Here is a 16,530-nt window from a genome sequence, read left to right on the forward strand (position 1 = left end):
TCTCTCCCAACTATAACCAATATAACATTTTCATACGGAGATGTAATGGTGAATTATATTAACACCCTTTACAAATAGCTGTTTTTGAAAAATATTCAACTGTCAGTATAAGAGAGGATAATAGGTATTTTGTTCACTTTGTATATGCTGTGTGTCCTGTCTTGAATGGTAGTAGTATTAAACGAACATGGGGTGCTAAATATGACCAGAAATATGATCACTTATCTCAAGCGTTGTACACCTTCAGCTTTGTGCACATATGATTAACACACAGTAGTCCAAAACAGGAAAGAAACATGTGTTGGAGCTTTCTGGAGGCGATAAACAGTCTGGGGTCAAGAGCTACCTAAGAGTCTCAAGTAAACAACGGGCATGTGAGCCCTTTAACGCCAGTGCCTCAGTTACATTAGTGACTGGTGACATCTAGCGGTTGAAGTTCATGCGTGCTGCTTAAGTTTACACTACATGCAGGAGTTCCTCCTGTGTGTTCTTTAACTAATTGAAAGGCTATCCAAACTGAAATAAGTTGACATTATGCTGCTGCTTGCTTTCTGTTCGGAAGCGTATCGATATTGAGCCTTTTTTAAATATAATTTCGGATGACAGCGGAGTCGAGATGCTCCTCTTTCAGTTAGTTCAACGAGAGGCCACATCACATTAAAATGAATAATACAATGTCAAGGGAATGTGTGTGTGTGTTTGTTTGTGTGTGTGTGTTTGTGTGTGTGTGTGTGTGTGTTTGTGTGTGTGTGTGTGTGTGTGTGTGTGTGTGTGTGTGTGTCAGCAAGGAATCTAAAACCAAACTAACAATTTAAAATGACCCTGGATCATTTAGCTATCGTGCGTAAAGCAGCGCACATTTGCATCGGGCGCACCCAGGGTGGAAGTGGAGTGGACAGTCTTCAGGCAAACCAGACAGGCAGTTCGTGGGATACATGCTTCCCATAAAGCCAACATGGTTGAGAATATTTCTGACACATGACGCAAATGTGTCTCCAAAGTAAAACCGGATTGTTTTACTTGTCATAAAGTGACTGTTAACTTAAACCTAGCTTGTTAGCTGGACGGCTAGTGATAATGAACTGTCGGACAATCAGCTAGTGTTACACCGGCTAATGCTGCTTTAGCCATCTTCCTGTCACTGACATCACTCCGTACGCTGACGATATGAGATGTGTGCATAACTTTTTATCTATTGGACATGTTATTGCTACCCGTTTTTCATTATGGACAGCGAACGCAGCAATTGCAGGCCCCAGATTGGAGACAATGGCAAGCTAACCTGGTTCGCAAGTTGCCTTTGCTGCTAAGGTTGCTAAAAGCTGGTGCGTGTCTGCAGCCGCACTAGAAACGTCGAGGTATGTTATTTAACCAGCCAAGCTCTGCCTGTGGTCTGTTTGTTTTGGTCATTATCTACACGTGATGGCCCATGATAAGGGAGTACATTGTATGTGTTGTTATGAGCGAGCAGGACAAAGTTTGTTTACTTATTGTTCTGTTAACTACCGTTAGCTAGCTCGCTAATTGCTAACTCCAAGCTAGCTAGCAATTGATCCGAGGAAAAATAAAAGTTTGGAAACATCAGGCAGATGGATAAAATGAGTTTAACTCCTAGATATTTTAAACAATCACATTATGAAAACATTTCAGTGTTCATAGCATCAAGTCTTTAACAATGTGAGCATCTGCTATGACAGGATATGTAGTGTAGCCTACACATTTCGGGTATTTTCGGTAGGAGCGCTTCATCTCCCTGCTCTCATTTCTTCTTCATCTCACAATATAAATGCAAAGTAAACATTGTTTATCTGTCGTGATTTATTTGGCCCTCTTGTCAAAACTGTATTTGAGTGTTGATTGAATCAATGTTCAGTGTATGTGACACCTGTTACCCACTTCAGGTGTCTTCATCATGGATCAGGTGGATATGACAGACCAAATCACAGCAGCTTGTCGTCAACCGTTGTTCCCCAACCAAGACCAAGCTATGGCCCAGGAATCATCCCCCGTGCAGCCTTGCTCCAACATAATGTCTTCACAATCTAAATGGGTGAGCAGCAGCAGAACTGAAGAGACTGACTTGATCATAACTGAGGATCTGCTCAGTAATGGCACCTGTGAGATTGAGACAATGGTAGCATTACACTGTCCTGGCGAGAGTGAAGATGTCACTGCTGAGGTTGACCACCTTGCTCTGAGCAATGAAGGCGTTTCAGAGATTTCTAACAGTGACCTCTCTCTGCCTGAGGTCTGCATTTCCACCAACAGCAATAGTTTTGAGGAGGATATGAACTATGAGGTGCAGCAAGCCTATCGGATATTCAATGGCTTTCTTTTGGACAAGCACAAAGGGATCACTAGCCCGTTCCTCCAGCCCATAGGCCACCAGGAGGCCCAGCATGGCATTGGAGGTGTCCGGGGCTGGAGTCAGGCGCAGCTCAGGCAATTGATGTGCTTGCAAAGGATGGAGGAGAAGTTTATCAACCAAGAGTACGAGACCATTACAGAGTTTGTTGCAGACTTTAGGCTGATGTTAGAGAACTGTTACCGTTACCATGGGGTGGACCACTGGATCTCCAAACAGGCTCAAAAGCTGGAAATCATGCTGGAGCAGAAGCTTACATTGCTATCCAGGTAAACACAATTTAATAACACTTTCTAGTAAATTGATTAGTTTGTGAATGCTAAAACCCCCCAAAATAGACACATGTTCCTGTAAGTAAGTGTTGCAAGTCAATAAATGTTTCTCTGTCAAGGATAGCCCACAAACATTTAGTAGGTAGCGTATTTAAAAAAACGCCATCTAATAAAGTTTTCTAAACATAATAGTAGAATTACATCTCTGCCATTCTATATTGCAACATGGCATAAGATAAAAGTGTCTAAACTATATCTGTTATTTTATTGATAACATATGTGCCTGTTTAGTGGCACACTATGGTCTCAGAATAATAGTTCTCAATTACATGTGTTAAAAAGGTAAACAAACATATGCATTTTCAACAACCGTTGTTAAATGTCATGGCTGTTAGGTGACAGTGGTGTAGATATACAGTCTGTTTATTTCAAACAATACTGACGGCTACAATCAAGCAACTTTAATCATATTGAAACCATTTTTTTCTTATTCTGTCATACCAGAATGCTGCGAGAGAAGACGACCTTGGCAGTGACTTCTAAAGGACGTTTCGGTGCAGAGGAGGAACGAAGTTCAGGGGGTACCTCCACGAGGAGGAGGCTGGCACCTCGTAGCCTGGCTACCATCACTGTCGGTGGGCATGAGTCTGTTATGGTCCAGGCCCTACGGATAGAAGAACAACAGAAGGCCAAGGAGGAGAAGAGGTGAGTGAGTATTTGACAGAGAAAAATAAACATACTGTTGTAAACCCACTTAAAATATACATTTATTTTTCTTACTTTTCAGGCAACGTGAGCTTGAGAAAAAAGAGGCGGAGGAAATGTCAGCCAAAGAGGTGGAAGAGTGGGAGCTGACTTTGCTGTCTCAGGCTTCCCCCCACACTGTGGACACACTTTGGGAAATCCCTGCTATAGGGCACTTCCTCTGTCTAGCTCAGACTGCACTTAATCTCCCAGAGATTGTATTTTTTGATGTTGAGCGTTGTTTGCTGATGCCCCGATGCAGCATCCTTCTGTCCAAAATCATGTCTTCCCTGCTGTCCCCATACCAGCGAAGGGCCACTCTGCATCGTCGGCCTGTACTGCCTTACTGTCGCTGGGAGTCAGAACTCAGGCAGCGGGTCATGGGCTGGTATCGAGCTGTTGGCGCTTCCCATAACCAGCCAGGTCGTGCTGAGCAGCTGGGACTCTGTCACACGTTTTTCAGTACCCTTGGAGAGGTGAGCCCTTTGGAGGAGAAACCCTTTCACTTACTGCCCTTCTACCAGCGAGTATGGCTTCTGAAGGGTCTGTGTGATCATGTGTATGAGACACAGAAAAATGTGCAGGATGCTCTCCTGGCCCAGCCAATCCATGAATGTAGGGAGTCTATTTTGGGATATGACAGCAAGGACAATGCCTATATACATTTCCCACATTTCTGTGGGGCAGACCTGAGGATATACTGCCAGAGCCCCAGCACAACCCCAGTGTTCCCTTTCCCGTCTGTGTGGGTCAAAAGTGTTGAAATTGAGCTCGGGACGGAGGGTGAAGAGTCAGATGGAATGAAAGAAGAGGGGGTTACAGGTGGTGTGGGGTGCTATGAAGGCTCAATGGACACAGGAGAGTCTGATGACTTTGGAAAGGTGAGAGCAGAGACACTCTGGGAAAATGGGGATGGACATGAAGATAAAAAGTTTATATCGTGGTCATTGAAGAAGAAGGAGGAGGAGAGGTCGGAATCACTGTCCTCTGAGGAAGACTCCTGGGAAGATAAATTGGACTTTAAAAAACACACTAATTCCTTAACAATTTCACACACAAGTCCTATTGGTGGAAGTGATGCAGGAATACATTTGAATAAGGCAACTGTAGAGCTAGAGCATCAAGCCAAGCAACGGACATTAAAGCAGGAGCAGGGCCTCTCATTGGGCTCAATGCGCACCATTAAAGCAGAGACACAGGAGCCCTGTCTCAGTGTAGGGGAGCACAGCTACACAGGCAGGTCACCTGCTCGCTTGGTGAGTCTGGCCTCCCCTACCAAATCAATCAAAGGGGGAGGAGAAAGTCCCAGTCAGGGACAGCAAAGGTCTCCCTGTCTGGATTGTTGTAAAAGCAAAACTAGTAATGTTAAATCTAAGGAGCATGACTGCAGCTGTGGCACATCAGGGATAGCAACACAGTTGTCTTCTGAGAGTACTCCAAATTCAAGTGACGAGAGGGTGAATGAAAAAATCTGGACTAAGAAAAAAAAGCGAAAGAAAATGCGAGGGAGAGAACAGCTGCCAAGGGTGAAGGGAGAGCACGAGCAGCTGCAGCCTGCAGACAGGACAAGGCTGTCCCCAGCTGAGACTACCAAGTCTGCGGTGCGGAAAGTTGCCACAACGATCAATAGAAAAGACAGGAAGAAAAAACATAAAACAGGTGGGAAAAAACTCAGAGTTTATGTCATACTTCCTTAAATTAATTTAATATTTAGTTTTAGAACAATAACTTGTTGATTCAGTGCTTGCATCTGTTATCTTTTTGACAGGGAAAAAGCTGGAATCTTCAAAGAGAGTTAAAGATGAACCTTCAGTTGAGCCATCATTTAAGGTAGTTGCACTGAATTGTGCGTGTTGGAGTGTATTTGAATGCTGTGTTTGATGAGTTTGCATTAACAATCAAATGTTATATCCAGTCTTTACATACTCATCCTTTTTTGTTTCGATTTTCTTATTCAATCATACTGTTATTTCTCTTCTGTAGCTGGTATGCAGCAGTCTGGAGGATCTGCGAGAGCTGATCAGTAAGACAGAAGATGAGCTTGATGATCTGGAGAGCTCCAAAAAGAGATTGGTAGGTAGCATTCGTAGTTCTGCAAAGACGATATACTTCCATGCTCGAGAAGCTTCTTTGTATTTGGTGGAAAATACAATGCGGTCAAACCTTTGCTCATATTTAATCATGGTGACTTTAATAAGGTTTTATCTGCATGTTTGGACTGACAGGGTCGGTGGTACTACAGGAGAGAAGCTGTAAAAGACCTCCACAGCACTCTAATCAGACTACTGAATGAGCTTTCACTCTGGGAACCCAAACTTGTAAAAGCCTTCCAAAGGAACAGGTACAACTGTTTATAAATTGACATATGAGAGTAACACCAGCGCCACATACTCATTTCATGTTTCACATAGTGTTAGAAAGATGATACAAACTTACACAGTATTTCTTAAAATGAGCAATGACCACATTTGTGTTTAAAAACAAATGATTGCTGGACTGGAGATAAAGCTCTATGCTCTATTAATTTTTTCTTCAGGCTTCGTTTGAAAAAGGAATGTGACGATTTCAAGAAGCATCCAGAATACAACAACTTTGTGCGTGAGGAGTGCATTTCATCATCATCTTCAGATGAGGATGATGAGGATGAGGAAGAGAGCAGTTTGGTTTCAGCCTTGGATAATTACAGAAAATATGAAGATGAAGACCTGGAACATATTGTTCCAAGAGGTCTTTGGAGTGGAGGTGAAGTATTTAAATACACATCTTATATTTGGATTTTGGCTGTAATTGTAAAATGTGTTTTCCTTAAGGCTGCAGATACACATTTCTGATCTTATTATACCCGTATAGAGCTAATTAATCAATGCATCCCTAACAGACATCTTTATTATGTTCTCAGCCAGTAACAGGGAGTTTGTGGCTGAGTCTGCTGGAGATATGGTGACCTACTTACCCCCCAACCACCTAAAACCCTCCCTGGCCAGCACAGAGACACACATCAGTCCACTGACAAGAAGTCAGGCTGGCAGCAGTATCAATCATTCAACCCCTGAATCTGGGCACCAGTGTCGATTTGAACTGATATCATCAAATCAATCCAGGGATTCAAACTCAACCCAGGCTCCATCATTACCCAGAACTCCCATCCTCCATCCCACCACTGGACTACCTAAGGGCTACACGCCCATCCCCACCCTACTGGCTAAGAGTGTGGGAAACAAAGTGACCTTAATGAAACGGCCTGCTGATTTTACCACACAACTTTCAAAAGCACAATGTTCTCCATCCAGTTCGCGACAAATGCAGATTCACGGACTAGGACAGCCAGGATTTGCTACAGTAAGGGCAGCTCTTCCGAAATCACAACAGGGGAAACCAACACAGATTGTACAAAATAGTCCTGTCCAAGTAGTGTACAACGTACCCGAGAGGCTGGGTCACCTTGTGAGGAAGGAGAGCCCAGTCAAGATCTCTGTTCATCCTGTTCTGGACCAGAACACCGGGGAGAAGATCATGCAGCAATTGGTGATTCTGCCTTCCAAGCTTCTCCTTCATAAAACTGAAAATGTGTCTTCTAAGGGCATCCAGGTCCCCGTTTCTAAAGTGGCCAGCCCCTTCTGTCTCTCTACCAATGTGCCTGGGTTCACTATTCCCGAAAACAAAATCCCTATTCAGCAAGTGGCTCCCTTAAAAGATGCCAGGACACCTTCTCCTTCTGCTCTCCCTCATCTGAACACAGCAGGGCTCAAGGGGATACAGGTTTGCAGTCCCCAAGCTAGCAAACCTCAAAGTGTCACGCCAAACCCATCACCAATCACAACTCCAGTTTCTACTGAGCCTGATAAATCCACGGACCCTAAACAGGAGCTGAAGACTGTGTGTATCCGTGACTCGCAGTCCATCCTGGTTACAACTAGAGGAGGGAACACAGGCATCGTCAGGGTCCAGACCTCCTCGGACCAGAATGCGCTTGGATCGTTGACCAACAGTCCAGTCATCACCATCTCACCCCAGTTTAAAGCCTTCCTCGTGTCCAAGACATCACAGGCTCATGCGGCGCCCTCTCAGACTTCCCCTTGCACCGTCCCAGCAGTGACCAATATACCAGTGGCCCAAAATCAGAAGCAGGTTCCTGCCTTCACTGGTGGCATTCCTGTTACAGGTCCAGGAAGCATTACGTCAAGCACTACGGTTACAGGAAATCAAGGCCCCATCACATCAGCTGGATTGAGAAATTCAGCAAAGACTTCTGCTCCTGGTTCTCATTTTCCAGCTTCATTTGGAAAAAACCCTGTTGCTGTCTCATCATTGGGTAATTCTGGTGTTCCCCAAGTTCTCACACAAGCTGATTTCATCAGCAAGACTGGTGTGAAGAGGGCCAGTACAGAGGAGAGATCCCAAGTGACTAAATTCATCCTAGTTACGCCCTCTTCTTCCTCTAATTCAGCCCTATCAAAAGGTACTCCCTCTTTCACCAAATCACTTCCTGGTTCAAGAGTCATGTTCATCAGCCAACCCACAGCGACATCATCGCCAACCTCTATGGGAAGCTTCCCAAAGCAGACGATAGCAACAGGGGCGAGTGGACAGCTGCTGAGCACTTCATCATCAGGTCAGACTCTACAGATGGGGTCAAGCACAGGCCAACCTGCGCTCAACTCGGAAGCTTTGTCCAAGATCAAGAACATTGCTCTGCCCTCAGGTGGGTTTGTCTGAGTTGATGTTTTAATGGTATTCTCATGTCTGCTGTATTTTTAGTTTTGGATTCCGTCGGTAAATTCAAAATCTGAAATGATTAGTAAATAGACAAAAAGATTGGGAACTATTTTGATTTTCATTTAAATGGTTCAGTAAGTTTTCAAGCATAAATGGTAACAACAATATATACATACATACACCTGATACCATATCTGGATCTGTCATTCTGTGTTTTATTTTTATTTTTTGACATTTATTTTTTACAATTATTTATTCATTTAAAATAATTGGAAGATATACTCAACAATTGGTAGCTTCAGCCCTAGAAAACGTTGCAACAATGGGACACTTCTATTTATAAATATTGAATTCAATGTCTTTTTTTAATTTTAATTTTAGATTTATTTTTTTGGATGTTACATTAGTTTTTTTTTTTATGTTACAGTGTTTAGTAGTATGCCATAAATTCAGCCACATTGTCAGTGCTGAACTAATCAAACGGATATCTCGTATGTGTCTCCAGGTGTTCAAATCCAGCTGTCAGGGAAGACGACAACCATTGGACAGACCATAGGTGCCCTGTCGCGCTCTCCTACTAAGAGCACACCAGACACAACCCGTCTGACAGCCACCACCACTGGACTGGTCCCAGTTACAAGTTCAAATACCATTACAAGCTGTTCTGCTCAGCTTGCCTCTCAGGCGTCTCAGACCCCCAGCTCTCAGCTTAAGTGTATTTCCTCCTTCAGCATGATCTCCCAACCATTCTCTTCCACATCTACTGCTGCCACGCTGCCTGCAGGAAACATCACCAAGAAGGAAGTTGGTATACCAGCAGGTCGCCTGTTCAGCAACTCACCTGCTCAGGTAACTACTGCTGTGCAGACTAACCTGGCTCAAACCTCCACATCCATGCTTGTTCGCCAACATTCAAATATCCAAAGTGGCATTGGTAAAGAAATCACTACCTTCTCATCTCCCCAAACAACCATCCCCTCGGCATCTACCACCAATACCCCGTTCACCTCCTCTACTCCTGGCACAATCCAGCAGCGGATAGTCATCAACACCTCTAAACCCCTTGCTGCTGGTACACAGATCCTCCTCAATAATGCAAGGTTTGTAGTCCCTCCTCAGGGTTTGGGCCCAGGCAGCCATGTCCTCATCATCTCTAGCCCTGCACCACAAAAAGTGCCTACTGCCATTGCTGCCAGCCCTGGAGCATCAGGTCCTGCCCAAGTGGCAAGTCATGTCACTGTAGCCCCTCGAGCACCAAATTTACCCCAATGCCCTGCCAAGCTGCCTGGTGTGCCAGCCGTGAGTTCCCCTTTTGTAGCTTGCACACCTGCTGCTGGCCCATCGTTGCTAGCAAATACTTCAAATGTCCCGCCATGTCTGAGCTCCACGTGGTTACCCAGTAAAACAAATGTCGTGTCTGCTCTGCCGAGGCTGGCAACTGCACATGCCTGTGCTTTTGCTTCTCCACCTGGAGGCACACCCTCTCTTGTCTCATCCACACCAAGTGTACCAGCTCTAGTTTCCCCAGTGGTAACCAGTTCTCTTGCTCTCGGCTCAGCACTCACTACCTTCAGGTTAGCTGCTGGCACTCCCATGCCAGCTGAATGTTCATCTACCATTTCACCTGCAGTAGCACCCCCCTTGTCCACATTGTCCGCACCTCTATCATCATTGCCTGTTTTATCAAGCCCTGTGGCAGCAGGCGCCCCAGCTTTGCGTTCTTTTCTTCCTGCCCAGCAGATGGTTTCAGCAACAAGCCCAGGCACACAGCCCCAGCAGACAGCAGTTGGAATTGCAGCTTCCTCCACAGCTCCATCACAGGCTTTACTGCACATGGGACTAGGCCACATAGCAGTCAAAAACATGGCGCCTGCAGTCATGCAACCAGTTCTTGCTGGCACACGGACACAGGTACTGCCCACAGTGGCTGTCCCTCCAATTGTAAGTGCAGTATCTAGGATGCAGACTCTGCCTGTTGCTACAGTTCCACCCAACGGAAGCACTGTCAACACCTGTGAAACAGCACCTGTGGTCACTGTTCCTTCCTCCAGCAGCACTGTAATCAGCACTCCAGCCCAACCAATCACATTACTGAAGACAAACACCATCCGACCACCTCTCATTTTGACCAATCAAGCACTTGAAAAGCACTCTCTGCATACCAGTGTAGCATCCAAGCTACTCATTAGTCCTGATGGTGCCGTTTTGAACACAGTTCAGTGCCGGGTCAATCCAGTTGAGCTGACTGCCTGCCCCAAACCGCTGGATGCACTACTGGTTTCCCCCAACAGTTCCACTGGAGCACTACACACACATGATTCCTCTTTACAACTTTCACACACAGACGGAAAGTGAAACAAGAATCTCAGACTTTGACAGCAATGTGACGACTCAGATGACCTTTCAGCTGCTTAGTTTTTCCAGGACTCATACCAATGCTTGTAGAAATCTTGGGGTGAGTTGAAAAAGAACTGCTATCCAGCTGTAGTTCGACTTACATTTAGAATGTAGTAGGTTATACCCTCCGGTTAGAGCATCCTATAGGTAAACGGTATGCTCAATCAGACATACTGAACATGTGTACATTGATGGTTTTCACAAGTGAAAAATGGGGAGGTTGCCCTAAGATGAATGTTAGAGACTTTCCTTTTTTCTTAACGTGATGGCCAGTAATGACGCCTGTTATGAAAGAGCAGTACAAAGGGAAGGTAGATGCAATGAAGTCAACAGTTTTTGTAATACTTTTCAATGCCATAACATACTGCTTCAATAATTAATAGTAAATATTCTATTCACCGGTACAAGTTGCTTTACTTTATGTCTGTTTAACAATACAGATTGTTCAAGTCCATGTCATGTCGTCCTCTTTCCAACTGCAATTTTCTTTTTAGAAATATAAATATCTAATAGATACATTTGTATTACATGTTTCACCCCATATAAAATGTTTTGAATTCAGTTATTTATTTTTACCATATAGATTTTTAATAAAAAGATTTACTAGGTACATTTTCATTGAACAAATGTGGACGTTTCTGCATGGGAATAAACAATGCAACTGTCCCCAGCAAGTATGTTTGAGCTGCTTCATTATAGACAGACTTGTGGAATCATTTTTTGATATTGTTTATTGAATCAACCTTCAGTATATACAGTACATTGTGTTTGTTCATGGGAATAATTGTACAAAGTGAGGGATAGAATAGTTCCACATAATGGTACATAAAGGTATAAGGCACTAAAGTGACAACAGATTACATTCTATCAGACTACAGATGAAGTTGAGAGTTTGTTCTCCAGTATTTTCCTTTCTTCTTCAGACATCTTTCTAGGAGTCCTTTTAGGGGGAATAGGGAGGAGGTAGTGGCCCTTCAGAAATCTTTTCGTAGTCTGGAGGAGCATTAGGAAGCTGAAATGGAGTGGAACAAATACATCTGGATGAATTGGCTGTAAACAAAGTTTCCAAACACAGACAAGGTTATATATTTTCATTGAATCTCTATTAAGTTTTCAAACCATGTTACTTTTGAATGTAAGGCTTTATCTACACATGGAATTCAGCACTCTGTTGGTTTAAACAATCTTGCTCTTTGTATCACATTAGATACTTTACTTCGATTACTCTTAGAACTGGTGATTTCTGCAGCATTGATGGACATTGTGCTTTTCCAACTTGGTCTCACATGTGAGGGTGCTGATCTGCCCCCACCCCCTCACTTTTCCCACACATGGATACACATACCTCCCTCAGGAATTAAACTTTTTTAAGACCTACCCTTGGTCTGGTGACACATTAATCCCCCCTAAAGGCATTCATTACGTCAGCTTCACGTGTTTTACACTTTTGTACTAAACAAGTAGCCTGTGTAGAGAACTGTATACAGAGTTTAAGTTTAGGAACTGTTGATTTATGATGTTTGAACAAATTATAGCTATAATTTAAATAGGCAAATGTAATCCTATGTATCCAGTGTTGACTGTGTTGCCAGTTTTCTCGTGGCTTAGCAAATACTTGATTAGGTACAGTGATACAGGAAACTCAGTGATGGGGTAACTTCCTGTGCCTCACCGATGATCTGAAGCTGCCGAAATCAGTGAGAGCCATCTTGTTATCTGCTGAAGTTCCCGACTCTGAGAAATGGACTTCTGTCTGACGTGGAGACCCCGATCTAGGGCTCTGCAGGCAAGAGAAAGATGTGAGGAGTTGTGAGAACAGCTGAAGAAGTGAGGAAGGCCTGATATATTGGGGAGAAATAAGGTAAAGCAGAGTGGAAAAATTATGCAAATACAGAACATACATATATGAGGTCAGATTAAGACGGCCTTTTCATATACCACAGGTAAATCCTTGCTTGAAGTATAACATGAAAAGACTGGTACTTCACAAAATAGTCTCACCCTGATTATTTTGTAGCCACTCCTCTTCTTAAAGTACCAGCAGCCCATGATGAGGAGAGCTGCAAGGATGACCACTAGCAGAACTATACCCACTGCCCTGTTGTTCACAGCAAAATTCAAACAGAGACAATTTCAGTTAATGGTTGTATCTATTATATTAAAACATCAGTTTTATAATATTCACCACAATAATAGATCCATATAGGTAAGATCATAATGCAAAAAGCTCTGTGGTACACAGGCATTATATCCTGATTTAAAAAAGTTACACTTACTCTTCAGCTCTGACAAATCCTCGCCTGCTGCTGGAAAAATAAATGTTGAAGTCTCCACGAGGCATCCCGTCTGAACAATTACGTGGCATCTAACTGAAAATCAACAGAAAATTCCATATAAACTAAAGTATACAATAATACTTTGTACAGTTTAATAAGACCTTCATTGTGTAAACACATGTTTTATAAAGTGTCTTTATAATAACTAAAGCTAGACTGTCATGGTGTATCAAACAAGTCTGCTGTAATGAAGAATAAAAATGCATTTGTCCAACACAACATTTTAAAACTAGGTTGCATAGTTATAAATATAGTCTACACACACTTATTTATGCTGAAGCTGTGCATTGTTTATTTGTTGCTCTTTACCATATTACTATTTTCTTAGTTATATCTGATCAAGATGCAGGAATAGGAAATATTGTGAAAATGTTGCCTGTCATATTTACTATTTCCCCCCCAAAACTTTGAAAGATCTCTTTGTTAACCTCGACCATTCTTACTAGTTGCTAATATGTGCTGCTTTCCTCACCCTACTCCTAAAACTCTTTCAAGGGATATATGTTGTTAATCTTTTCCCTGACAAGCCTTAAACGTGCCATGTGTCAGTGGTGATGTTTAGTGGCTTTTAACTAAAGTTTTTAGGGTAGGAATTTTATGCATTTGAATTGAAGGAAAAAAAAGTTGAGTTTATGAAAACATATCTTTTTGAATGTGGCCTGTTTAGTTTTTTTTTTTTAAACGTTCTCTTAAATACTGCTTGATGCCTGTGAGCACTGTAATTCTGATAACAAGATGACTAAAAAAATATGAAAAAGACGTGATTATGTTTAAACGATCAAGGAAAATGCATATCGAAATTAAATGTATTTTACAACTCAACATAGGTTGCATAGAAGATAACATCCAGGCTGTAAATAAAGGCTTACATATGGTAAACCAATCGAAAATCTATCGATCATCCAATATGGATCTCTTAATAGCACGTTATGTCACTATTCTGTTGGGTGACAGCATCACTTATTTTAGTAACAGTAAGTGTTCTACTTAATTCAGAATGTATTTCAGAAAGTGTAAGGCAACATCCAATGTTTATGTCCTACTAATTCAGGTAATAAGTATTTGGGTTATAATATTCATTAAAAGCAACGATTTACACAATACTGCTCTGCTAGAGAAACAAATAAAAACATCATCTTACCAAATTGGATAATTTGATTGCAGGGAGCAGCTCCTCTGGTTGGATGTCTTCTCAAAATGATTTGGTCCCTAGCTCTGTGTTTCTTCCCTCCTCAAATATCTTGCCTCGGTTTGCCGGAGAACAGAGAGGGGCAGAACACTCTCATGACCGTCACGGGTTAGAGGCTCATGGATAAACCCATTGAAGCAGAGTAATTACCGTGAAATCCCGCGGTCCTGAACGCAACATTATTATCCACTCGTGGAACTACAGTCGTCAGCTGCTGGCTTTTCATATGAATGTGTGTGTGTGTGTGTGTGTGTGTGTGTGTGTGTGTGTGTGTGTGTGTGTGTGTGTGTGTGTGTGTGTGCACGCGCGCGTATGTGTGGTATTGTTATTCCCACATACCCTAATCTATGAGTTACAGTAACTGTATAGATTATGTGTAAATAATAGATAAAACAAATTGTTGGGGATAGCATGCTAAAGGTTCCTTGGAAATAGTATGGTTGTATCAAAAAGGTTACATAATAAATATTAGTTGATAAGCTTCTTATCATGAGTCGGTAGCAAAGTAGAAACTCAATGAATATTTCAAATATTTTCTTTCCAAAAGGTCCAATATTATGGATTGTGAGATGTTAGACTTTCAAAACAAAGGTGACACACAACACTTAATAGCTCCAGTTAAATGTCCCTATACCATTTCAAATGTGTCATCTCATCTTTGTAAAGATATAATTTATAAACCTTACCAAGCCTTTAATCAACTGGTGTATTGCAACTGAGGACATTACTAATAATAGGTGTACCATGAGGACAACAAGTTGTGACAAGACGGTGTCACTACACTTAGAAAGAAGACCAAAACTTCTCAAAAACATTGCTGTTGCTCTTTAAATGTGGTTTGATGTTTTCATGGATGTAATGCAGTTTGAACATATTAATTTTAAAGTCAGGAAGTATGTATTGCTGTAGGGTCACCATTCAATAAACTATAAGGATGTTCCTAAATGGAGCAGTTTGTGGTATTTAAATCTAGAAGTATTCAATGTAACCTTTTAAGAAAGATGGAGGCTCAGTGTTGTCTCTTTCCTGTTAAAATACAAGTTGATATACTGTAAATACCAGTGTTTTTAAACTGTGATTGGTGCAAAGATATGAACTCGGCCAACCAATTTCAGAGGAGGAAAGAACATCCAGATGACATGCATTTTATGAGTCAATAGCTAAATCACATGCTATAGCACAGAAAAAGCCCTGAAGGCATCCTTAATAGTCTCAGATAAGAGTCATATGATATGGTCCATTATGCTCATGAATAAAAAAAATAAAGTTTAATTTTTCAATGGATCACCCAATTGATCCTTGATATAAGACTTCATCCAGATTACAATTCAGTGTAGAAGTGTTTTTTTTCGTACAGTGGATCAATCTCAATTACATAAAAAGTGTTTATTTTGTTTGTTTATTTGTTTACATCATCACAAAATAACTGCACACATTCTTTTATCTGATCATCAAAATGGAAAGTGTGACCCTCAAAAGGGTTAACTGGATAAGACACAAACTGGAAGGTTGAAAAACTTGGTTGACTATGCAAAAGCACTTCAAATTATCTCCACAAGAGGGAGACCAAAACCTGTTTATGAAATTGAGTCAGTATTGTCTCAAGCTGTAAAATTACTACTTCAGTGCTTATCAAGAAAGCCTACATGTTGGCCTATTAGATACATTTATAAATATTTCTTATTGACTCACTTTTTGCTATACCTCTACAGCCCTGAACAGTTTGGAGAAATGCAAAAAACCCTAACTTTAGCAGCTTTGGGTAATGCTGGGTCAGTTGTTTTGTGGGCAGCAGTCAGCTGATGTTTGTTGTGATGATAAGCCTACATACCTCACTTCTCTTTAGAAAGACAAAAAGTGAATGGCATCTGACCAGAAAAAAAACACACATAATGACACGTTTAGTTTAGGGGAAATTGGGTTAAGTTACAGTTATTCCCATTGTAGAATAGACATATATATATATATATATATATATATAGGCATGCAGTAATCAATAGGTAAATATAAATGAGAAATATGTATATGGGTATATGACAATAACACAGTGTACATAATAATGCTTAAAAAATAGTTCTATTACCATGCAGGAGTGGTCTATAAAATATGTTGAAAAGTAGCTACATATATGCAATAATAATATCAGATTTGAATTGTTATTACATAGTTCATTATTGTACACAACTGTTGTACTTTTAACTCAGTTGTGCAGAGTTTAATACATCAATTATGGCGTTATAGCTGCTGACTGGAAGGCACTTCATTTCATTATTTGACATGTATCATACTGTCTCTAAAAAAATGTACCACCGTAATAACGTTAAAGGTATCCAGGAGGTCCTTGCTGTTAGTTGTCAATGGTCACCAATGTTAATTAGCCTGGCTCCTCACCGGTTGAGGGAGTTATTCCCTTTACCGGTTCTTCCGGTCGGCATTTTGAGAGAGAGAGAGAGATAGAGAAAGAGAGGAAGAGAGAGAGAGGTAGGGGGTAGACAATGTGGATCCCCCTTT

At 41.7% G+C, this 16,530-nt stretch overlaps 2 protein-coding genes across 2 annotated transcripts; one reads left to right on the plus strand and one right to left on the minus strand.

Annotated features, from left to right (window-relative positions):
* Nucleotides 1–867: 867 nt before the first annotated feature.
* Nucleotides 868–11,160, plus strand: LOC134868840 (uncharacterized protein KIAA2026). The gene is made up of 10 exons (XM_063890172.1): nucleotides 868–1,358; nucleotides 1,902–2,634; nucleotides 3,142–3,342; nucleotides 3,425–5,040; nucleotides 5,150–5,211; nucleotides 5,365–5,454; nucleotides 5,607–5,722; nucleotides 5,918–6,123; nucleotides 6,281–8,083; nucleotides 8,603–11,160. Exons 2-10 carry the CDS (start codon nucleotides 1,913–1,915, stop codon nucleotides 10,450–10,452), a joined length of 6,666 nt encoding a protein of 2,221 aa, XP_063746242.1. The 5' UTR covers nucleotides 868–1,358; nucleotides 1,902–1,912; the 3' UTR covers nucleotides 10,453–11,160.
* A 47-nt stretch (nucleotides 11,161–11,207) lies between these two features.
* mlana (melan-A) lies at nucleotides 11,208–14,198 on the minus strand. The gene is made up of 5 exons (XM_063890173.1): nucleotides 13,972–14,198; nucleotides 12,771–12,863; nucleotides 12,496–12,592; nucleotides 12,167–12,274; nucleotides 11,208–11,506 (listed from the first exon to the last, which is right to left on the minus strand). The coding sequence occupies exons 2-5, from the start codon at nucleotides 12,857–12,859 to the stop codon at nucleotides 11,438–11,440; spliced, it is 363 nt and encodes a 120-aa protein (XP_063746243.1). The 5' UTR covers nucleotides 12,860–12,863; nucleotides 13,972–14,198; the 3' UTR covers nucleotides 11,208–11,437.
* Between the last annotated feature and the right edge of the window lie 2,332 nt (nucleotides 14,199–16,530).

This window comes from Eleginops maclovinus, chromosome 8 (genome assembly GCF_036324505.1).
Source record: "Eleginops maclovinus isolate JMC-PN-2008 ecotype Puerto Natales chromosome 8, JC_Emac_rtc_rv5, whole genome shotgun sequence".
Lineage (NCBI taxonomy): Eukaryota > Metazoa > Chordata > Actinopteri > Perciformes > Eleginopidae > Eleginops > Eleginops maclovinus.